Below are 22,569 nucleotides of genomic sequence, written 5' to 3' on the forward strand. Positions count from 1 at the left end.
GTCAGCAGGTCCAAAATCTCTTCACTGATGAGATGGCTTCAAAGCTTCTCGATTTATCTGAATATGAAAGTGCGCGGAGCACTCCGTTTATCGAAGCTATCTACCATGCTAACGCCAGTGTACTGTTGCTTGATGAAGCGTGTTTCCGTATCGGCTCATCGAAAGATGGGGAAGTACTCACCATTAAATTAATGGAATTCGGCTTGGAAAAGGCAGAAGTTCCAGCAGGGACGATGGAAGCACACTTCCACGAGTATCTCGAAGACTTCTTGCAGACTATCGTGGTTGCCGGAGAGGGTAATACGACTAACCGACTGAGGCTAGATCGCACGGAACAACCAGATATATTTCTTGCACGAAGTAAAGTAGCAGCAGGACACGATTTGGATGGCCACACTTCCCATGGTCCTGCGAAAGAACGTCCATATCGAGTCAGTGTGTTCAATTCGCTGGAGTGCAAAATCGCCTGTAACAACTCTAAAGTATCGTACGTCCTTGACACTGAGGATATATTCCATCGTAAAAGGCTTGATCGCGTTGGGAAGTTCATTTGCACAAAAGTAAAACATGCTACATTGGCAAAATCGGAGTTGTCACGCCGGAAGTTCCGTATGTGGCTTGCAAGGAAAGAAAGCTTATTGCCAAGAGCCAAGAGTGCTTTAGGCACGACCAATTTGGACGTTTCCGACCGTGTTCTGGATTGCTCAAAAAGAACCCCGACGGAAAGAGCTGTTCAAGCCACTACTGCTGGCGCTGCAGCGGATCTTAAAGAGGCAGAGACTGTCTCGGCTTTCGAAACTATTCAAGAGGAAATACTTGGAGACAGGGAGGGAGGTGAAGATAAACTTCCTAGGGGTGTTCAGCATGCAAACGAAACGAACTACGACGAAAGTCCAAAGGATGCATTTATAGATTCGAAAGATTCACTTGCTAAAATGTAGAAGAGATTCCTGGTCGTTCCAGTTGAATGATAATTTATATTTTGGGAGGACCGGGGTAACGTTTGACATCCCAGAAGACAAAGAGACGAGAGAAATTTGAATTTTGACCGGAGTTTTATCTGTGTTCTGTTATTTTCAACCCACAACATATCATAGCAGATATCTGTAACTCACTTAATATCAAAGTGAACCTTAATTCTATAGAAACTTTACTTGTGGAATCCATGACTTTGACATAACTTAGGCTGTTTCTTTGTGAAGTGCAGTACTTCTGGGTAGTGACCGAGTTCCAGAAACTTCATAATTTCCTTTTGTGCGAGTAGACGAGCAGCTGTGGGTCTATGCATTTAAGCCCATCACGGGATATGAATGCGATTGAAATTAATTGCGCGAGTAAAAACATGACTCCCTAGCCCTCATCAGACCGCATCATGCTTCAACTGATATTCTGTTTTCGGGCCAACTTTTTCCCTTGAGTTAAGCCCCAGCCGCAAAACTCGCTGAGCCTATGTTGCTATTCGCTAGGAGCGGCACAAACCCAAGTTCCTCAACAGGAACACCGAACTCACTTAATTTTGCCTCGTAAACTTGGATGAGGTCATTATGTGCCTTTGAAACCTTTGAGACGTCACTGTGAAGTGCCTTTATAAGCTGATTTTTGCTGTCGAGTACCTCATCAAGCTTCATAGTGACCATTTGAAGGGTACTTGGGTCAAGACTAGACGCAGATAGAACCTCTCCCAGCTTCGCTTCTTTTTTCTCTAGTTGATCCCCAAGAGCCTCAAGCTTCTGCTCAACGACCGAGCTTCTTAGAAATGTTTTCTGCTTTATATCAAATATTGCGCGCTCGAATTTGTTGTAGAGCTCCCTGCGTTCTTTCTCAACTTTGTCCAGTCGCTGTTTCTGCACTTCAAACTCCCATTCCATATTGCTTCGCGACTTCTCCTCGTCGTGTAAGCGCGTCTTCGTATGGGTGAACGATTGCCTGTCTTTGTTGTGAGTTGACAGCATTTTGCGCAGCTCGTCTACTTCTCTCAATGCTTTCGCCAAAGGTTCCGACAGCCGTTTATTTTCTTGTGAGACCTCGAACAATAACTTGTCGTTCGTGGCCTCTTTCTTTTTCAGTTCAGCAACATCTTCCTTGAGTGTTTTTATAAGATCCAGATTGTTGTGCGTGATGTCGTTGTAGTAGTTCTTTATTTCACTGAAGGCAATATCGTGGTCCTTCAAGAGGCGATCTATGTGTGCATTTTTGCGCTCTTCGATCTCGTGGATTTCATGCGTGCGTCTTTGCTCAGAGTCTTCTTTTAGCACTTTCATCTTCTTCTCATACTTCTGCTCGATCGCATTGACGTTAGCCTCGAATTCCTGTCGCAGCTTCGTAATTTCCTTTGCATGATCGAGATTATGCTGACGAACTAAGTCCTCTTCTGCAAGCTCAGCCTCTTTCAGCTCCATCTTAAGCGACCGTTTTTCGTTCAACAGCTCCGTGAAGCGCTTGCGATATTCATCTTCACGCATCTTGATCGCCAGTTCAGCTTCAGACTTCAAAGTGGTAATGCGACTGTGATGTTCATACATCAAATGTTTAACTTTTTTCTTATAAATATTTATCTCAACTTGTCGATGCAACTGCAGTTCTTCCAAATCCCGGTCCTTATTTCTGACCTCGACCTTTTTGTTATCCAGGTCCCTCTTGGAGTTGTCCCAGAATGCGTTTATGTTGTCCTGAAAGTGAGAGTAACGTTAGGCATGCAATATTTCGAAATATTCGAACGGGTAAGCGTGATCGATCCAGGGGCTGTATGGGTGGATCCGAAAGCAAGTGCTAGAGAACAACATACACGATCAATTTGCATGTAGTTCCTGTCTTCAACCTCTTTGGCGTTTCGCATTTTCAGAGAGGTGACGTGGGCGGCGAGCATCTCGGAGCTCACGCGATCGCTTGCACCCGCCTCTATGACATTCTGATCAGCAGCCTCCTGTGATTTGTTTGTAACCCAGGGAAGAAATTTTGTTAGTTTGACGCGCGCGGAAACAGAGCCGTGTCGGTATGTGCTCAAAATAGGCTCCACAGCACCTATCTCTCTCTGCCTCAGCCACAAGGGAGGAAGATTGAGAAGGTGACGAGCTTGCCTTTTTCGCAGTATCAATCAGCATATCAACAGATTGGACTACGGTGTGCTACGGTTAGCGCCTGCAGAAGCGCTTTCAGTGGCTTTGGACTGCCGATTTATCTCCCGATTTGGCAAGTTGACGGTACACGTACTGTACACCGCGTTACTCGTAGCCCTTGATAGTACGAAAGTACTTTGAGTACAATGCTACAATGACTCTACAATGTACCCAAGGTACAAAGTACGAAAGTATTCTACGAAAGTATTTTCGTACCTCGAAAATAGATACTTTCGTACATACCTTCGAAGGTACTACATAGGGCTGCGTGTACACGTGTACACGTACGTGTAGTGTGAGTAAAACAACGTACGGAAGTACGGAAATAGATACTATCGTACTTCCATACGAGTGTTGTACGAGAAAGTCCGTGTACAACTGTACATGTACGGAAATACGGAAGTACTTTCGTACGAAAGTACTTTCGAAAGTACTTTCGTACTTTCGTACGAAAATACGAAGATATCTAATTATTTTCGAAAGTACGAAAGTACGAAAGTACAACTACACGTGTTCAACGTTGTACGAAAGTACTTCCGAAGTAATACTTTCGTACGAAAGTACTTTGTAGGAAGTACTTTCGTACGAAAGTACTTCCGTACGTGTACCTTCGAACTTCCGTACTTTATTTCGTACGAAAGTACTTCCGGACGGAAGTATCTAGCTATCTACTGTACGTGTATTTCCGATCCAAGATAAAACGTTCGTTGTAGGGATATCACTGGGATATCTAGCTAGCTAGCTAGCTAGCTAGGGCAGTGCTAGGGCTAATATTAAAGTTATCTAAAGTGCACGGAAGTACTAAAGTACGAAAGTACGCGAAGGTTCCTTCGAAGGTACTTTCGTACACAGCTGTACACAACTACACATACAGTACGTGTACGTGTACAACTGTACAACTACATAGCTACATACAGCAGCTACAATAAATATTGACATGAATTATGATAAACTTTTGGTAAGGGCGAAAATACTTTCGTACTACACGTACTGTAACTTCGGAAGTACGAAAGTACCTTAAGGTACAACGTACAACTTGTACTTTCGAAAGTACTTTCGTACTTTCGTACTTTCGTTTTCGTACGAAAGTACTTTCGTACTTTCATATCCGTACTTCCGTACGTACTTCCGTACTTTCGTACGAAAGTACCACGATAGTCGTGTCAGTGTCGTGTCGTTGTACGTTGTACACGTACAACGTACTTCCACTTCCACTCATTTCTGCGAAAAAATATCCGTGCCACTCCTGAACTATCCGTATAAATCTACGCTCTCAATTGGCTAGATTATTTTTTTGTTCCTTAAAATCTTATGATCTAAAATTGTATAAAATTTATTTAAACAATAGAAGCTAATTTGAATTTGCCCCATGATACTTTATAACTGAGGCTAAACATTTCTTAACTATTTACGAGGAAATGTCTTCGTATTTTTTTACGACTTCAACTTCTCGAGTCACTTGCAGGCCACTTTGAGCCTCCGCCGAAGAAATTTGCCGCACTCCAAAATGCCTCCGAAAATGTCAGCACACCCGAAATATGAAGACATGGTGAAGGCTGCCATTTTAGCCTTGAAGGACAAGAAAGGCTCATCCGTGCCTGCCATCGCTAAGTATCTTGCGGCCAACTTCAAACTTCCTGCCAACTTCAAGAAGATCCTCTCGACTCAGCTCAAGAACCTCGTCAAGGCCGGCAAATTATTGAAGATAAAAGCTTCCTACAAACTCGGAGATGCTCTGAAAAAGGCCCCGAAGAAGCCCAAGAAGAAGGCCGCCAAGAAGCCCAAGAAGAAGGCCGCCAAGAAGCCCAAGAAGAAGGCCGCCAAGAAGCCCAAGAAGGCCAAGAAGGCTGCTGCCAAGAAGGCTGTGAAGAAGCCCAAGAAGGCCAAGAAAGCGACGAAGAAGGCTGTCTCCAAGAAAAAGTAAAGCGCTGCATGGACATCTCAGATATTACGGTGTCACTTGACACCACCATCTTTTAAGTATCTCTCTTGCTTCTTCTCCACTGATCAGAAACGAAACTGTTTTATTATTTAAATCCGTGGGTTGAACGCTTCTCGCGACAAATACGTGTGTTCATGCTTTTCTTTTACTTTATAGTCCACATAATTATCTTAGGTGACTGCTTTCACTCCCACTGAAGAGGAGGGGATGACCCGGTAACCAAACAGTAAATGTTACAGCACAAAGGGCGCCCTCACTCGGCTGATTCGATCTCCGGCAATCCGTGACTTGGGCACTCTGTGTGCAACCCTCATGATGGATGAGGATTAATCCCATGAATCGTGTGGAGAAGCTCCGAGGGGAGAGTGGATGTTTCTTACTGATGACAAGGCTGTCGCAGTAAGCCCTGAGGAGGTGCGTCGTTGGGCGGGGCATTCGTTTTCCTGACGCAGCGCCAAGGACCCACTCTACCAGTGGATCGAGGCCAAGAGTCGGAACTCAGATCGTTGCGTAGAAAATGATTAAGAGTATAAATAGAGATAACGGTACGCAGGATATCTTTTATTTTGTATTTGTCCTTGGCGACCAGATGCACACTTCTGCTCTTGCTAGTGTTTACGTCCTCCCTATTTCCCCTCATTCCTTGTGAACTTAATCCTGTCTGTGGCTCAAGCTCAACCCAATTTCAGCTTCCGCAAACACCTATTCCGTTGAGTATTCTGTGTGAACTTCAAAATTAACTTTGCGTGCAGGACCACGTGCCGTCGCCACAACATTTGACCTGAAAGACCGCGAGGATGTTTTCTACAGGCGTCAGCGCCCTCCTTAAGTACGCGAGTTGTGTAGAAGAGAAGGTATGTTTTAGGGCCCAAAGGACATCTTTGAAGGAGATGTAACTCTAACTTACCTACCTGTGCAGTTCGTGTACTTTCGAAAGCAGTTGAAAACTCGCAAACATGTCAAGCTTTCAGCTTGAGTACTACTTTGCCGGTTCCCGTTTTTTCCCCCTCCACCAAAACATGAGCCCTTGACACATCTTCGAGAGGCAGAGTCCAACCAGTTTTAGCATCAAGTAAACCATCTTGCACGAGCTTTACGATCTCTGCAAATGCATGTGCATCGTGGCGCATCATCGCCCAACGATATCCTATTTCGTCACAAGCGCAGTGCAAGGCTTTCATTCGCGTGCTGTCGAAGGCTGCCCCCAACCCTCCCCACAAGAGTCCGTTCTTCCCCACGTGTATCGGAAGCCTTCCATGTAGAGTGATATACCTCCCAGAACCCCTCCGAAGCAATGTAATGGCGTGCCGCAGACTATGTTTAGATCCGACTGTGTCCAATGCAACGTCGAATGAACCGAATTCTTCATTATCGTTACATTTTGAATCATGTTCGCCGCATACTACGCACCTCGCCATTTTTCCTTTCGTTACGGCAAAGCACTTGCAAGGATAACGTGTCAGAACCACCTCGCAACCTTTCGCCACTGCAAGCTGAGCTGCAGCCCTCCCAACTGAGCTTGATGATCCAACGACAAGGACACGATCACCTTTAGCGAGTCTTCCTGTCAAGAATAAGGCACGCCAGGCAGCGAGGGCTCCAAAGGATATCGCTGATGCTTCTTCATGCGATAGATTTGAAGGTTTCTCTGCAAGGTGAGCCTCTGGTACAGCCACGTATTCTGCGTGAGTTCCTTGAGAACTCGCAGGAGGAATCGAACCGAACACTTGAGTGCCGATGACAAAGTTTTGAGCTGAGGAACCCATAGCAACCACTTCGCCACTCAGATCTCGCCCGAGCACCAGCGGAAATTGTGGCCGGTAAAGTTCGCCGCCGTAACCCGCCCTCAATCGGCAATCCAATGGATTTACTGCCGCGGCCGCTACCCTTACTAACACTTCGTGTGGACGACATTGAGGGACACCGACATTGTCCAACACCTGTAGGACTTGAGGCCCGCCGAACTGAGAGAGCACGGCAGCTCGCATCAAGGAGGGAATTCGTGGCATCGTGTGAGCAGTGTCTTGGCAAAGCTCGCTTGGCCGAGAACGCGAACGCGTGGTTGCGCGGATCCCCAGGGCTCAACGCCAAGTGGCGATCACACCATGCCGTGGGGTTGAGCACGGATACGGAGCTGCGAGGGCGGGAATACGCAGAGAGGGTCATGGAATGGGAGGGTCTGGTGCGTCATACTTCTGGAAGTATCTATACTTTCGTACGGAAGTACGAGTACGAAAGTACGAAAGTACGGAAGTACCTTCGTATATTGAAGTACTGTATTCTATACCTTGACAGTACCTTGACCAACGAGAGGTGCGAAGATAGGGCCTTAGCCCTACAGAAGTACGGCGGACTTCCGGAAGTACACGACCATACCTATTTTCGTACAACGTTAACGTTGTACGTGCACAACGTACGTGTACACGTACAGCTTTACACGATCAGTTTCATTTATTGTACACGTACACGTACATGTCACGTACGTGTACAGTATGAAGCTATGAACCAATTGTGGTTCCGCCACCATTTCAATCAGTCGTAGATTAATACGTACTCAAGTGTTGTGAAGGATCGACTTATTGATTGTATCCTGTGAGTGTATTATCAGACTATAAATATGAGTGAATATGCGAGGGCATCACATCAATAGAAAGTGTATGTGTTTTTGACCCACCCGTTTGTCCTAAAGTAGTAAAATGGGTCATGGCTAATTTTGAGTGCAGGTTAACAACTTTCATCCTCGCACTTTCAACAAATCGCGGTCGGTCGCAACCCTACGAGGAGTGCCGCTGTGCCCTGTCCATGACCTAGACTATGCGGCCCTTTTGGCCAAATATCACGTATCTGGGCACGTGACTTTTTAAATAGACTGGAAATTGCGAACGCACAGCCGTCGTAGTCATGACCAAAAAACTGTGGGGCGAGGAAACTTCCGATACTCTTGTCGCACTAGCTAGCTGCGTATCTGGGCACGTGACTTTTTAAATAGACTGGAAATTGCGAACGCACAGCCGTCGTAGTCATGACCAAAAAACTATGGGGCGAGGAAACTTCCGATACTCTTGTCGCACTAGCTAGCTGGTTACGAAGGTACGAAGGTACTGAAGTACCGAAGTACTTTCGTACGAAAGTACTTCCGGAAGTACTTCCGGAAATACTTCCGTACGAAGATAGATAGACTACGAGCTAGAGACTTACGAAAGGATTTCCGGAAGTACGAAAGTACTTCTGGAAGTACCTTCGTAGAGAGCTATACTTCCGTTAGCTACTTCCGTACTGCGAAGGTACTTTCGTACTTTCGTACCTTCGAAGGTATCTAGCTAGATACTGCGGAAACTTAAAGTGGGTTCTGTACTGTTTAGTTTGTAGTACTTATCCCAGACTACTGTTCCTAATGATACGTCGCCTATCGAGGATACGTCGGTGGGTTCCTTGTGCGTGTTCTGTGTCTTGAATAATTATAATAATAATGAGCTGTCGGGTGGACTCTCTATCTATCTTTGTAGTAGACTAGTGTATTGCACTACGTACTGTGTAGTGTGTACTGTCTGACAGTTCTCAGAAGTACTTTCGAAAGTACTTTCGTACGTAGCTACGTAGTGCGTATGTACTGTAGTACGAAAGTACTTTCGTACGAAAGTATCTATACTTTCGTACGAAAGTACTTTGAGAGTACCTTCGAAGGTACTTTCGTACTTTCGTACTTTCTTACTTTCGAAAGTACTTTCGTACGAAGGTAACTCACTGCACTCACTCTCAAGGCGGAATACCTTCGTACGAAGATAGATACTTGTAGCACTCTTGTAGCCCTATTTATGTCTAGTTGCTTTGGCTTCTTCCAAAACATCATACTGTAGACCTTGTCCAGATAAACTTTTAACCAATATGTAAGGTAAAATATTTCCTTGTATCCCTTAGCAACATCTACGGTGAAGCGAAATGTTTGAGTGTCATTGTAAAGGGGTCGTCCATAATCCCCTGTCGTTGACATAAGAGCTCCAGTTCGCTGGTCAAACACTCGCTCTTCGGTAAGCTCAACAAAACCTCGCGGTGGAGTGTTAAACCTCGTGTCGTTCAAGAGGGAGTCATCACTCCTCTTTGCGAGTTGAGCGTCGTCACAGTGACGACATTTTGGAAAACCGTGTATTACAAACACGAGTTCCTCGCCGCCCTCTTGCGGAGAGATTTGTTCAGTTCCCTGTTGGTCGCCAGCTTTTGATGCGGCATCCGCCTCATCTCCGTCTGCGTCCAAGTCGTCAAGAAGCGGTGGTGCGACAGCCGCGCTGGTGGGCATTTCGGCAGAGTTCATCATTCCCTCGCCTCCATCGCCGTCAGTTGGCGACGGTGAAGTTGTTTCCTCGGCGGCGGACGGAGCGGGGGGCGAAGATGGTAGGGGCGGAGCTGACCCATCTGTAAAGACCTCTGATGAATCTCTTTCAACCACGGGGGGGGGGGGGTGAAGATGGTGGGGACGGAGCTGACCCATCTGTAGTATTGTGAAAGACTTCTCCGATGTCTCTCGCCAAGCAAGGCTTCGCAAAGCCCACGGCAAGAAGAAAAAGAATTAAGAAACTCCCCTGTTTGCGTTTCGTCTCGTTCGGCGGGGGCATCGTGCCTGGTGCGGGGCGAAGTGAAAACCTAACCAAAACTACGGGGGGAAGTTCAGTAAAAGTTCAGTCAAGTTCAGTAATTTCCCAAAAAATAGGCGAAAATGGGAAATGGGGGGTAGTCCCGTCCAAAATGAAACCAAAATGAGACAGCAGACAGATAGACAGATAGACAGCTATACCAGAAGTTTCCTATAAACTGAAAACTGAATACTGAAGTTCAGTAGTTCAGATACATTTGTAGAAAATCTTTTGAAACCCCTGTCTAACTGTCTATCTGTCTGCTGTCTAAAATTGGTCTCAAAAATGACGGGATTTCCCTCCACCCTCCCCGCCCATTCCGCCGAAAATGACTGAGCTTGACCGAACTTGACCGAACCTTGTCCCCCGTCCTCCGTGCTTGTTTCGTGGTTGGTATGAAATGGGGCCTCACAGAAGTCTCACAGAAGCCCCACAGAAGACCCACAGAAGCCCAACAGAAGACCCCCAATTTAGATGATTTTCGTGTGATTTTGAAAACCCCAATTTTAGATGATTTTCGTGTGTTTTTCTAACCCCCGATTTTTGGTTTTGAAACCCCTGATTTGGGGGTTTTTCCCGTGATTTTGAGGTGTTTTTCAACAGCTCAAAAACTTCGCAGGGCTTAAAGAGGTGCTACAGATTTCCGTGATTTCTGCGTCAGCATAGCTCACGGAGGTTTGTAGAGGTCTGGGTCGCTACGCTCCAGATACGCCCCCGAAGTCTCGTGATTTTCGTAAGGTTTTGGTCTTATTACAGAGTTAAATCTACTCCTCCATTTTCGCCAGTTTCTTCTCCAATCCCTTCATAGCCTCCTCGTGCGTCTTCGGCTTATTTTCTTTAAAGTACAACGTTGTACGAAGGTAGTCTTCAATACACTTTTCCCATACGCTTTCATCTATCGTAGCAAGCTTCACCGCTAAATTAATTGGAATAGATAGTATACTGTATTTTGGTTTGGAGGCGACTTCACTTAGGTTTCCAATTTTCATTTTTTGGTTTTTAGAAAACCCTAAAATTGATACAAAAATCACCTATCAAATTAGGTTTTCATAGGGAAGGCCTACGCCCTTTAAGCCCTGAATTAGCGTTGATGCGACAGAGTTAAGGGTGAAATGAACCCGAAGGGTTCAACCCTTTAAGCTCCGTCAATTCACGCTAATTCAGGGCTTAAAGGGCGTAGGCCAGTACGTGTACAGCTGTACACGTGTACACTACATACACGTACTTCGTTTTGGATTTCCGTCCGTTCACGTACGTGTGTAGCTGTGTACACGTACAGTACAGCATGAATACTAGCCCTATCATAATATTTATCAAAACAAACGCTGTACCCGGAGAGGTGGAAGGACAACGCGATAGGTGAAAACCTCGAGGATTCAAGCCGCGCGGTTCAGTATTCCTTTTTTTAGACCATGTGTACCGTGTATTTATGACGTTTGGCGTATCTATTCGGGGCTCATGCCGGACGGATCATTTAGTGCTACAGAAAATGGGTTGTACGTGGCTTAGTGACGTTCTCACCTTGCGACAAGCCCGAAAGATTCAGTCGCAGACAAGTTTACGTTTTCACCGATCTATCTCTCAAACCAGAGGGACGGCGATTCCTGAATACACCATGAAATATACAGATTTCGCACAAGGTCTAAATATTTCGAAGAACACTGGGGAGATCCACCTCATCACAGGGCCCATGTTTTCTGGAAAGACAACAGAGCTTCTTGAGAGAGTCTCCCAAGAAGAGGCGCTTGGACTCGTTGTTTCACTTGTTAAGTCTTTTGAGGATTTTAGATATTCGTGCGATCATATTGTGACTCATGATGGGATTCTGCGTACATGTTTCTCAGTTGCAAAACTTAATGAAATTCGCAGCACTCTTGGCGATGCTGAGTGGCGTAGAGTCGACATTTTCGCTATAGACGAAGCACAATTCCTTCCAGATCTTCCCCGGTTCTGTGCAGCCGCAGACTCAGAGAAAAAGAAAATTATTTTTGCTGGTCTTGAGGGAGACTTTCGTCGTGAACAGTTTGGCAAACTCCTCGATCTACTACCCTTGTGTGACTCTATCTTTAAACTCTCCGCAAAATGTTGTAGCTGCAATATAAGACCCGCAACATTTACCTCACGCATATCTCCTGAAAACAACACAGCACAGCAATGTATCGGTGGCTCGGATACATATCAGACCGTTTGTAGGTCGTGCTTCGTGAGGTCGAAACTCTTTGCTTTGTACCTAGTCAAATAAAGTTTCTGTTTGGCTGCCAAGGCAGCCCATACTATCAGATCGACGAAAACTCACTTTAAGGAAAAGCCGCAAAATCTTCACATCGCCCCGCCCTCTAAACTCACTTAGTGTAATGTACAACTAACTGTGTATATAGCTACACACTCCCTTTAAATCCTGATATTAGAGCGTAAATTGAAGGGCGCGTGACAACATACTTCCGGAAGTATCAATACGTTACGTTCGAAAGTAGGAACGTACTATCTTTTAACTACGTAGTACCTTTGCAGGTACGTACGTAGTTACGCACTACCTTCGAAGGTACGTGTACCTATTCAGCTGGACTATTTCCTCGGATACCAGAGTCTTGTACGTATTATCTTCGAAGGTACTTCGAAGTACTTCTGGAAGTACACGTGCCTTCCAAGCAAGATAAGGTATATACTTCACCTTGGAAGGTACACGTACTTCCAGTTGTACTTCTTTATTTATTTATTTATTACGTGTACCTTCGTACCTTCGTAAGTACGAAATAAAGTTAATAAGTTGCCTTCGAAGGTACTGTAAGTTGTTACAAATAAATAATAAATCAAGTAATAATAAGGTCTTTCGTACGTGTACGTGTACAACTGTACATGTGAACAGCCTAAACATTTTGCACATCTCTTGATCTAAAGGAAAGTCTTGAGCAGGAAACAGTGGAGCCCAGCCAAGTATAGTCTACCTTCGAAGGTAGCAAGATAGCTAGCTATTCAACAGAGGGCACGTTAGTTATACTTGAAGGTACATGAACAAGCCCGCAGAGCAAAGTAGAGAAAATTCCAAAGTATTTATAAAGTTGTTTCTGTGAAGATACGAAGTAAGGAGGTATTGTTGATTTTAAGAGCACAGAGGTACGACTGGTAAATTTATTTTTTATTTTGAATTTGAAATTCGACCATCTTGGCTTCCTCCAGCTTCACTAGTTCTGCTTTCAGGGAATTCGTTAAGCTGCTCTTCTTAGACAGTGTTCTTAGAAGTCTCGTTGAAGCGAGGTATTGTTCCTGTACGAGCTATTTGTAAATACAAAATCTATTCTGTCAAAACCACGCTCACGCTGAAACTCATATGACTACACGTAGAGTTGCTGAAAATCACTACTTCAGTAATACTGTACCGGATTCAAGCTCGTGACCTTGACGGAAAAGGGAAGATTCAGCTTAATCCACATCCAATTTAAAAGATGTTTTACCTAGCAGTGAAAGCGCTGATGATGCGATTTGTGAGGACGACAGCCCAGCTTCCAGGAGTTGCATTTCAAAGGCTCCAAAGGCCAGGGACAAAAAAATGTGACAAGGCGACTTGACCTCTAAATGCGAATAAACAGAGGAAATGGTTACTCAAAGTGTGGAATGTTTTGGAGCCACACCATGTTCAATTGGCCGATCAGGAAGAGTAAGAGGACGAACCTTCACGATGAACTGGATGAGTAAAATGGCAAGAAACCGCAAAGCTCAGTAAAATATTAATCACTTCACCTTGAGGTTACCATCAAGAAGACCATCAAGAGCAAGAAACTGGAGTACGTGAGAGGCAAATCCGCCAATCGAGCCTTCTTCTACAGTGATCATAGCCGCGTGATTCTGAAGTCTTTACATCAGCTATCTGCGAGGATGATAAAACACTCCAAAAATGGAACATACCTTCGCAAGTTGCCGAATGAGAGAAGTATCAAGTGGTTTGCAAAATCGGGCATCAGCCACTGTCACACTTATATCAAGCTCTTCGAGCATCTATTATTCACGAAGTATTGATGAAAATGATGAAAATATTTTGCGACAACATTTATCATTATACCTTTGCTGCCTCAAGACATCTATTCGTGCATGTTCCATATCCAAGCAAACATAAGTCAGTTCCTTCCTGTAGTATCTGACCCTTCCCTACCTCGATGACTTTACCTCGAAATATATTGTCAAGAACAGATAAAGATTCATTTTTGAAAGTGATATTTCAGATTTTCATGTAAGGAATTATAGTTCACGTAAACTGATTTCTCTCTACCGGTACCCTGGATTTCCCATCGTGACACCCTAGTACAAGAGTCACAACAAAATGATGGCAGATATATAGTAGCATATCAAGCTTCTTTATGTAGGCCAACAGCCACCTACCTCCTCTTCTAGATCGATACCAACGCCAGCACCGCGAGGATAACGAAAACACGAAGGCCGATCATCGATGGCAATGGAAGTAGCCACCTGAATATTAGGTTTCAAATAACATTTTCAGGGACTTTTTCTAGTTCTCACCATGTGGCAAAGCTCGGCTTCATTCATAGGTGCCATAACAACCATGTCGGGCAGACAAGCCATAAAAGCAACATCATAAGCACCTGCATGAGTTGGACCATCTTCGCCTACTAATCCAGCGCGGTCCATAGCAAAGCGGACTGGTAACTTCTGTAAAGCCACATCGTGTACTACCTAAAAGTTGTTGGATTCTATGAGAAAACTATATGGAGTTGCATATCTTTGTTCGGGAAAAGTTGGCACCTGATCAAATCCTCGCTGCAAAAATGTCGAGTAGATCGTGCATACAGGTTTCAATCCCTCTACTGCGAGACCAGCTGCGAAAGTGACGGCATGCTGTTCCGCGATGCCAACATCAAATGTACGATCCAAAAGGCAGGGTCAGCAACACATCAGCCAAAAAAATAATACAGAATAAGATTTCCTGCATTCTGCATTCACAAACCAAACATACCGCAAAAAACCTCTCAAAGTGGTTTAAACCAGTGCCACCACCCATGGCAGCATGGACAGCGACCACACTTTCATCGCGACTTGCTTCTCCGATCAGGGCGTCGGCAAATACTTGAGTATACGACGGAATGCCCCCAGATGACTTCTTCTGCTTTCTATGCCAGTGTCAAACAAATGCGGAATGTAAAAAAATATTCAGAATGGTACAAGAAAGCTCCGCTAAAGATACAGTTTCCTTACCCAGAGGCTACGTCGAACGTGGAAACTCCGTGATACTTGTCCTGTGCAGCCTCTGCATAAGAGTATCCCCGACCCTTTTCAGTCACGGTATGAATTAGCACTGGTCCAACACTTCTAGTTGACTTAACTTCCTCCAGAATAGCAACCAGGTCTTGAAGATTGTGGCCGTCCACAGTTCCAATATAGTATAGCCTTGATAATAGAGGAGATAAGAGGAGTTAAGCACAAAAGAAGCAAGGCAACTAATTACTCACCCTAACTCCTCAAAGAGTGTCGATCCAGAGCCACTTATCATACCGCGCGCATACTCATCAACCTTTGCTGTGACTTCTTGAACTGGAACTGGCATCTGTTTCGTTATTGCCTTGGCTGACTCATGTGCAAGAGTACAAAAAAAAACGCTCGAGATATAAAGAAGCAAAATATCATGACTATTCTCACACCGGGGTATCCTACCCCGTAGTTCCCGGAGCGGTTTCGATGACTGCAGACGCGCAAAAGTAGAAGAGAGGGCGCCAACGGGGTCTTGATTCAAGCTGTTGTATTGGGTAGGAAGAGAAACCTGAAAATGTGAGTTGAAGAGGAGTTAGACGGATAGTCCCAGTATTTTGCATGAGATTGCAAGTAAACCTGTTGATTATCGTTCAAGATGATAATCATATTGGTATCCAAGTATCCTGCATTGTTCATAGCTTCATAGGCCATTCCACCAGTGATGGCACCGTCACCAATCACAGCAATAACATGATTAGATCTTCCTTGCATATCCCGGGCTACTGCCATCCCAAGCCCGGCCGATATTGATGTACTGCTATGTCCGGCTCCGAAGCAGTCAAATGGACTTTCGCTTCTTTTGGTGAAAGGAGAAAGGCCTGCGATGTAGGCAGGATAAGACTAGATCTGCCGTCGGAATTTTTTTAATGTCTTACCCCTTGTTCGCCTCATGGTGTTCATTTGTTTTCGCCTCCCAGTAAGCATCTTATGTGGATAGGCCTATGTTGACAAACTTTAGAGAGGCTAGATCGAAGGTATCTTAAGGTTTAATAGGCTGCTGCAGACGAGGACTATTACACTTACCTGGTGGCCAACGTCCCATATTATCCTATCCTTGAATAAGGGTCACAAACGCAAGGTCGATTCGTCAGTAAAAAGCAACTTTAATCTGCGCTAGGGGTATACAGTGAAAAGGTAATGCCTTACCTCAGGCTGATCAAACACGTAATTAAGAGCAACGGTGAGCTCTACAACTCCGAGACTGTTGACAGAAATGTATGTAACTGAGCGAATGAAAAAGAAAGAGTGGCCTGTCTCTAAATTGAGTCAATCATCAATTGGCCAGTCGGTATCACCTGGATCCGAGATGACCTCCAGTTTGAGAAACGTTGTAAATTAGGTCTGCTCTTAGTTCCTTGGCAACCTGCACACGAGGAACCGTTTATCTTGAAGGGCAGCGTTAAAGATCATAAACAGTAAATCATACTCACTTGTTTAAGCTGCTCCATGCTCAGATTCTTTAAGTGGACAGGATAGTTCACAGTATCGAGCAAGGGGGTCGCCTGAAAGCAGAAATCATGGAATGCATTCCTGAAAAAAACTGTAAGTAAGTAAACGCTTATGTCTTACAGGCTTTGTCGATATCGCCCCGTATCCCTCAATCTGCGTCGAAGAAGAGCCTAAGAAGATAGAAGTGACTCAAAACAATTTGCACGCACCCCTTCAATTTGGCCATCTTCTAATTCCGATGAGACTCCTGCTATAGTAAGAAATGATCCCCTTCTCCGCCTGGAAATTGGTTCTCCGCCAAATTTTTCAAACGAGCGGCATCCCCCGCGTTCTCGCTTCAAGAATATGTCCCGCCTCACGCTCGCAGTGAGGCTCTGAACGCCGCAAAGCGCAGACATCTAAAAGGTTTTAACAGTGACTTTGAGGCGCCAAGATCGACTGTTTCTGTAGAAGAGCGCCCTCTCCTCGGCGCCCCTTCTGGTTGGGTTACTTCTGCGGAGAACCTCGCGCACTGCGTGCACCTTTGTACTCGTATTCTAGTGTCCCCGTGCGGTGATACTTCCGGAAGTAACTTCGGAGAAGTACGGAAGTACGGAAGCACCTTCGAAAGTACCTTTGTACTTTCGTACAACGTTATGGATATGGCATGTGTAGGCCCTACAGACTTGATAGGTTTGGCTGGAAATCGTGCCGAGGGAAACTGTACGTGTACGTGACTACGTGAGTACTACGTGTACAGTGCACACGTGTAGGGCCTAGCTAGCCCTACAGCCTACACGTGTATGTACTGTACGGAAGTACGAAAGTACACTAAATTGCGTCAGACCGACCATTGTCTGTGCGGAGATAGAGAATCGCCCTAGCTAGTCTACTTGTACTGTACGTGTACACGTATCACGTGCAGTACAAACGCGTTACTTTCGTACAACGATAAACGTACGAAAGTACTTTCGTACTTTCGTACCTTTTTTTTTTTCTATTATTCCATGTACAGTAAGTGTACAGCTGTACACGTACAGTAGACGTACAGTACACGACTACACGTACACGTAAGTTGTTTTTGTACACGTACAGAACTGTACACGTACGTGTAATGATGATGTTTTACAGTACCATATTTTTTAGTTTATCTATGCATGTGTAATTTGTATACACTGTACGCGTACATCACGTAGCTGTACTTGATACATCCGTCCGTACGAAGGTAAATTTGTACGAAAATAGAATACTTCCGTACACGTAGCCCTACGGAAGTCCGTATTTTCGTACTCCGTACATTGATATCTACCTACTAGATAGATATTTCTGTACGAAAGTAGATACACTACAACTTGTACAATCTGATAGACTACGGTAAGTTAATACGCGTTGTTACTGTACTTCCGTACATTGTAGTAGGCAGTGCTAGTACACATAGCATCACGTAGCCCAACGACAAGACTACGTTGTACGGTACGAAGGTATTACTTTCGTACGAAAGTACTTTCGTACGAAAGTATCATACGAAAGTAGTACGAAAGTACGAAAGTACGAATAAATAGATACTTTCGTACTTTCGTACGAAAATAGATACTTTCGTACGAAGATACTGTAGAATACTTTCGTACTTCCGTACAATGTACACATAGAATATGTGTACACGTACACGTACAGTACCTTCGTACTATGTTTACCGTGCAAGAAAAAATGATAATAAATCCTCGACTGCACATATTCTTATTGGCCAGTATGAAAGATCCGCCAATCAAAGATTAGTTTTTATCAGTCAGACAGCAATCTGATCTGATCCTTGAGAAGCACTTTCGGCACTCTGCTCCGCACGAACTCTCAACCATGTCTTTCCACGCAAACAAAGCTACATGTTTGTCGTCAACTTCGAGTGCGCCCCTTCCCAATTTTCTTGAATCCCCAATGGATCCTCTGATACACATCGAGCGCACGCTTTTCCTCGAACGAACGAACAAGCGTACTTCCGCCGTAAAGCCGGGGTCTAAATCTTTTTTTTGCAGCTTCGTTTAGGATCGTCAGTGCAGAACTTCGTGCTAAAGCCAGGTGAGTATTCTACTAAATTGTCGCATGCTTCTTGTATTAAGTGTGTGACATCCTTAGACCTCACCGAGGCATCGCGGATGTTCATAAAAAACATTCCATGTTTTCTCGAGCTGTCACTGAAGGTATCAATCATCATAGCCAGCTGATTTGCGCAGGCCTCTCACATTCTTTGTTTGGTTGAATTTCAGCTAACCAAGCAGAGACAGATGCAGCTTCGAACGCAGCTGCACGCCCTGTGTATCCTTTTAGTGCCATCATTGGGCAGGAAGAGATGAAGTTTGCCGCCATAATGAACATCATCGATCCAAACATAGGAGGGATCATGGTGATGGGCGATCGAGGTACTGGGAAGTCGACTACAGTTCGGTCTTTGGTATGTTTTGATTGAATGAATCCCATTTGAGCCCTTTACTTTTCTTCTTCCACAGGTTGACCTACTGCCGCTAATTGACGTTGTCAAAGATGACCCTTTCATGAGCAGCCCAACTGACCCCAACTTGATGTCTCCAGATATACTCAAATTATTTCGTGAAGGGTATGCTACTATGTCAAAACGATTCCTGTGCCTTTATTTCACTTACATCAACTGTATATTTGGCTCTAAATGTATGATTTCGGCGGTCCCCTGCATATTGTTCGCCTCTTGAAACCACGAGAGTTCCCATAAACATGGTAGACCTACCGTTGGGCGCGACAGAGGATAGAGTGTGTGGAACCATAGACATCGAAAAAGCTCTGACAGGCAGGGAATAACCGGTCTTGATTGTGTTACATAGGATGCTGTCGCACGTTTTTTTTTCAACGCGAAATCCGACTTCCACCGCTGTTTGCTGCCCGCAACCCTTGCCAAGGAAGGGACGAAAGCTTTTGAACCTGGACTCCTAGCAAAGGAAAGTCTTGTCTCTTGTGACCATTTGTGGTATCACTTACCTATTTATCTCACCGTTTTCTCATATGCCAGGCTAATCGCGGAATTCTTTATGTCGATGAGGTTAACTTACTAGACGACCATCTTGTGGACGTTCTCCTTGACTCCGCGGTAAATTATTTTTCCTTCAGATGAGAGAGTTGTGTATATCGCTAAACAAACCTCTATGTCTCTAGGCTTCCGGTTGGAACACCGTCGAACGAGAAGGAATAAGCATATGTCATCCTGCCCGTTTCATTCTTATTGGTTCTGGGAATCCAGAGGTTTGCACTACTTATGAAACAGCGCACAGCTGGAGAGGGGAGTTTTTTTTATGCAAGACGTCTAAAACTTTTGCACAGGAGGGTGAACTTCGCCCCCAACTTCTTGATAGGTTTGGTATGCATGCACAGATCAAGACCGTGAAGTTGCCTGAGGTGTGTGATTCTTAACCACAGTTTTCACTGTTTGACCAAGAAAACCGAACGTATTTTCGTTGGTGCTGGACTCTAACCCTTGGAGCGAGTGAGAGTCGTTGAAGAGCGCACTGCTTTTGATACCTCACCCAATGAATTTCGCAAAAGTACACTTCATTTGTTGTTGTTTTCCAATTCTTTCGTTTGGTCAGCATTTGCACTGAGAACACGTCCATTTGCAGAGTACGAATCGGAACAGAGGGCGATAATCAGTAAACTTGACACTGCTCGGGAGTTGCTGCCTTCAGTTCAAGTACCAATGGAAATTCGGCTCAAGATTTCTCAGGTACGTTTCTTGCACGTATGACTGTTTACTTGTATTTCACAGTTTCATTTGTGTTAAGGTTTGTTCCGAGCTTGATGTCGACGGGCTCAGGGGAGACCTCGTCACTACCCGTGCTTCCAGAGCTGCTGCTGCATACAGGTTTGTGCTCAAGCATATGATTTCACAGTTTCTGGAATTTCGCCGTCTAAATAAATATATCTCGTGTACTCCAGGGGTGCCAACGAAGTCACCGATGAAGACGTCTACTCGGTGGTTACACTGTGTCTTCGTCACCGTCTGCGAAAGGATCCTATGGCGACTATTGACGAAGGCACGAAAGTGCTTGAGGTTTTCTCAAGTGTGTTCGGATATGATTCTGAGGAGTGAGCAAGAGTTGTTGATAAGTCCATGAATTTCATGATGGAAATATCCGCAGCTGATGTACTTATAGAGGAACTGCTCTCAACACACTACAGGAAAGGATGCTAAACAATTTGAAAATAACGTCACCACTGACAACAAAAGTGGTATTGCACAACCTTCAGAACAAACTTTCGAAAGGCAGCTTAAACTGCGTCTTCTGCCAGACCATCATGAACAAGAGAGTTTCATCGAGGAACTCACTGTCCCGGGGATGGAGAGCTCACAAGCCCTGCAGCATCATCCCATGCATCTCCTGAAAGAACGCTATCAATCGCTCGAGAGTTTTTATCGACGACTTTATCCACTATCCCGTAAGCAATCGCGTCCTTCGCCGTCAGATAAAGAGGACGTTGAATATCCTGTGTCATAAAGTTAGTCAGACAGGATACGATTCGAGAGACGATTAAAAAAACTCCACATTATCTATCTTCTCTTTGGAGTGACCAGTTGTCAGACTTAATATATCAACCATGGCTTTCTTTTGCTCAAGAACTTCTTTCCACTTGAGGTGGAGTTCAATAGCCTGTCGTTGACCAGTAGATGGTATCCTTGGCTGATGCAGCATCGCTGTTGCATGAGCTGTCATAAACCGTTTGCCCTTATTTCCAGCTGACAGTATCATGCAAGCTTGACCTATGGCAACCCCCGTGCCAACAGTATAAATCTGTTGAAGGGGAAAATTTTCAGCGAAACGAAGGTGGGGCACTTTATTGTTTGCATTATCAGAATATGGCAGCTTACCTCATTGCCTATATACTTCATGGTGTCATATATAGACGTAGCTTCAGTTTCAAAGCCTACAACCTCCCCATCAGCTCGCTGACAACCAGTAGAATTTATGTATATGTAGCATGGACGAGTAGCGTCCGTGTACTGCATGTAGAGAAGCTCGGATACGATGAGCTCGGTCACCGCTGGAACCAGCTGTGTCGCCACGATGGTGCTTCTCCGTTAGTAAATAAGTTTATCGTGGAGAAGAGTTTCATTTCTTCCGAAGACAGTCACAGAAGGTATTGGGTGGGACATACCGGCATCCCTATGTAAACAATCCGGCTGTCAAGAAGAAGCGAAGGTAGATCGGGAGGGGGCGTTTTGGGTTTGTGCTCGTTGTACGAGGAGCTCGGCGTGGCGCTTGCAGGAGAATAAGAGCACACAACCCCAGGTTTTCTTTTATCGCCGACTCTTTTGTTGGCGGGTTGAGTGTCACTCAATCCTTCGCTCCCTAAAAAAGCGAAAAAAGAGTAGAATACTTGTCAATTCAAAATGGTAGAGTTGTATGAACTCTCATTGATGTGTATGGTAAAAAAATTGACAAGCATACATCTTGGCGTGAGAGCGGCTGCACAAACGACTCTAGGTACTGAGACTGGACGCCTATCAGTGTATACACCAACTCGGCGAAATGAAGTTTTAGAGCGAGCCCGAATACTTAACTTGCGTGGAATCACTTTCGGCCGGGTGGACTCAAGCCGCGATGATATGGAATGATTGCCCGAAAAGGCACGGAAATACCACATGAAGAGGTTACCAGTACAATGGCTTCAGGGAAACGAATTAGGGCTATCTTATGGAAGTACAACTACAGTACGTTGTACTTTCGTACGTTGTACTTACTTCCGGAAGTACGAAGGTACGAAAGTACGAACCGGAAATAATAATACGAAGTACGAAAGTACAACTATTCTATTTTCGAGGTAAGTTGTTACTTTATTTCGTACGAAAATAGAATACCTTCGAAAAGGTACGTGTACGTGTACAACTACACGTGTACGGAAGTAAATATTTGTTACGAACGAAGGTACTTAAAGTACTACCGAAGTATCATACGAAAGTATCAAAGAAAGTACGTGTAGTTGTACAGTACACGTACACGTACGTGTACATTATTGCTTGCTTCGTACGGAAGAAGGTATTTTCGTACGAAAGTACTTCCGGAAATACTTCCGGAAGTACGAAAGTACAACTATGTACGGAAGTAATGATAATGATACACGTACAGTATGCTATCGCACAATATTTATTCTAAAAATGACACAAATATATTGAGCGGGC

General features: G+C 44.7%; 9 protein-coding genes across 9 annotated transcripts in view; 4 read left to right on the forward strand and 5 right to left on the reverse strand.

Moving 5' to 3' along the window:
* Positions 1-1,142, forward strand: part of MICPUCDRAFT_70276 (uncharacterized protein) — a 4,858-nt gene extending 3,716 nt beyond the window's left edge. Inside the window, exon 5 of the mRNA XM_003055950.1 lies at positions 325-1,142. Within this exon, the coding sequence (XP_003055996.1) occupies positions 325-941 (617 nt within the window). The 3' untranslated portion in view covers positions 942-1,142. The remainder of the gene's footprint in view (positions 1-324) is intronic.
* A 132-nt stretch (positions 1,143-1,274) lies between these two features.
* PF2 (dynein regulatory complex protein) lies at positions 1,275-3,130 on the reverse strand. The gene is made up of 3 exons (XM_003056337.1): positions 3,078-3,130; positions 2,786-2,923; positions 1,275-2,669 (listed from the first exon to the last, which is right to left on the reverse strand). Exons 1-3 carry the CDS (start codon positions 3,099-3,101, stop codon positions 1,419-1,421), a joined length of 1,413 nt encoding a protein of 470 aa, XP_003056383.1. The 5' UTR covers positions 3,102-3,130; the 3' UTR covers positions 1,275-1,418.
* Positions 3,131-4,611: 1,481 nt separating this feature from the next.
* Positions 4,612-5,611, forward strand: MICPUCDRAFT_64409 (histone H1 linker protein). The gene has a single exon (XM_003055951.1). It carries the CDS (start codon positions 4,624-4,626, stop codon positions 5,038-5,040), a length of 417 nt encoding a protein of 138 aa, XP_003055997.1. The 5' UTR covers positions 4,612-4,623; the 3' UTR covers positions 5,041-5,611.
* A 406-nt stretch (positions 5,612-6,017) lies between these two features.
* MICPUCDRAFT_14308 (uncharacterized protein) lies at positions 6,018-7,046 on the reverse strand (the record flags this gene model as incomplete). The annotated part of the gene is made up of 1 exon (XM_003056338.1): positions 6,018-7,046. One exon carries the CDS (start codon positions 7,044-7,046, stop codon positions 6,018-6,020), a length of 1,029 nt encoding a protein of 342 aa, XP_003056384.1.
* Positions 7,047-8,495: 1,449 nt separating this feature from the next.
* On the reverse strand, positions 8,496-10,263 carry MICPUCDRAFT_64411 (uncharacterized protein). The gene has a single exon (XM_003056339.1). It carries the CDS (start codon positions 9,542-9,544, stop codon positions 8,702-8,704), a length of 843 nt encoding a protein of 280 aa, XP_003056385.1. The 5' UTR covers positions 9,545-10,263; the 3' UTR covers positions 8,496-8,701.
* A 1,038-nt stretch (positions 10,264-11,301) lies between these two features.
* MICPUCDRAFT_13654 (uncharacterized protein) lies at positions 11,302-11,928 on the forward strand (the record flags this gene model as incomplete). The annotated part of the gene is made up of 1 exon (XM_003055952.1): positions 11,302-11,928. One exon carries the CDS (start codon positions 11,302-11,304, stop codon positions 11,926-11,928), a length of 627 nt encoding a protein of 208 aa, XP_003055998.1.
* An 876-nt stretch (positions 11,929-12,804) lies between these two features.
* Positions 12,805-17,017, reverse strand: MICPUCDRAFT_24848 (uncharacterized protein). Its single transcript, XM_003056340.1, has 23 exons — positions 16,604-17,017; positions 16,515-16,547; positions 16,376-16,447; positions 16,241-16,308; positions 16,092-16,146; positions 15,969-15,998; positions 15,821-15,884; positions 15,522-15,763; positions 15,348-15,453; positions 15,146-15,266; positions 14,892-15,083; positions 14,653-14,806; positions 14,442-14,567; positions 14,199-14,372; positions 14,061-14,147; positions 13,951-13,979; positions 13,744-13,849; positions 13,590-13,679; positions 13,425-13,529; positions 13,316-13,355; positions 13,139-13,213; positions 13,064-13,081; positions 12,805-12,950 (listed from the first exon to the last, which is right to left on the reverse strand). The coding sequence occupies exons 1-23, from the start codon at positions 16,790-16,792 to the stop codon at positions 12,907-12,909; spliced, it is 2,220 nt and encodes a 739-aa protein (XP_003056386.1). The 5' UTR covers positions 16,793-17,017; the 3' UTR covers positions 12,805-12,906.
* Positions 17,018-18,211: 1,194 nt separating this feature from the next.
* CHLL1 (magnesium-chelatase subunit chlI chloroplast precursor) lies at positions 18,212-21,029 on the forward strand. Its single transcript, XM_003055953.1, has 14 exons — positions 18,212-18,273; positions 18,404-18,446; positions 18,504-18,568; positions 18,635-18,819; positions 18,875-18,981; positions 19,082-19,188; positions 19,299-19,336; positions 19,408-19,485; positions 19,551-19,637; positions 19,716-19,790; positions 19,873-19,936; positions 20,012-20,115; positions 20,174-20,253; positions 20,328-21,029. The coding sequence occupies exons 1-14, from the start codon at positions 18,228-18,230 to the stop codon at positions 20,479-20,481; spliced, it is 1,233 nt and encodes a 410-aa protein (XP_003055999.1). The 5' UTR covers positions 18,212-18,227; the 3' UTR covers positions 20,482-21,029.
* CLP (ATP-dependent clp protease) lies at positions 20,082-22,039 on the reverse strand. The gene is made up of 7 exons (XM_003056341.1): positions 21,947-22,039; positions 21,546-21,739; positions 21,319-21,441; positions 20,936-21,253; positions 20,328-20,876; positions 20,174-20,253; positions 20,082-20,115 (listed from the first exon to the last, which is right to left on the reverse strand). The coding sequence occupies exons 1-5, from the start codon at positions 22,032-22,034 to the stop codon at positions 20,715-20,717; spliced, it is 885 nt and encodes a 294-aa protein (XP_003056387.1). The 5' UTR covers positions 22,035-22,039; the 3' UTR covers positions 20,082-20,115; positions 20,174-20,253; positions 20,328-20,714.
* Positions 22,040-22,569: the final 530 nt, after the last annotated feature.

The sequence above is a fragment of the Micromonas pusilla genome, assembly GCF_000151265.4.
Source record: "Micromonas pusilla CCMP1545 genomic scaffold MICPUCscaffold_2, whole genome shotgun sequence".
In the NCBI taxonomy this organism is placed as follows: Eukaryota; Viridiplantae; Chlorophyta; class Mamiellophyceae; order Mamiellales; family Mamiellaceae; genus Micromonas; species Micromonas pusilla.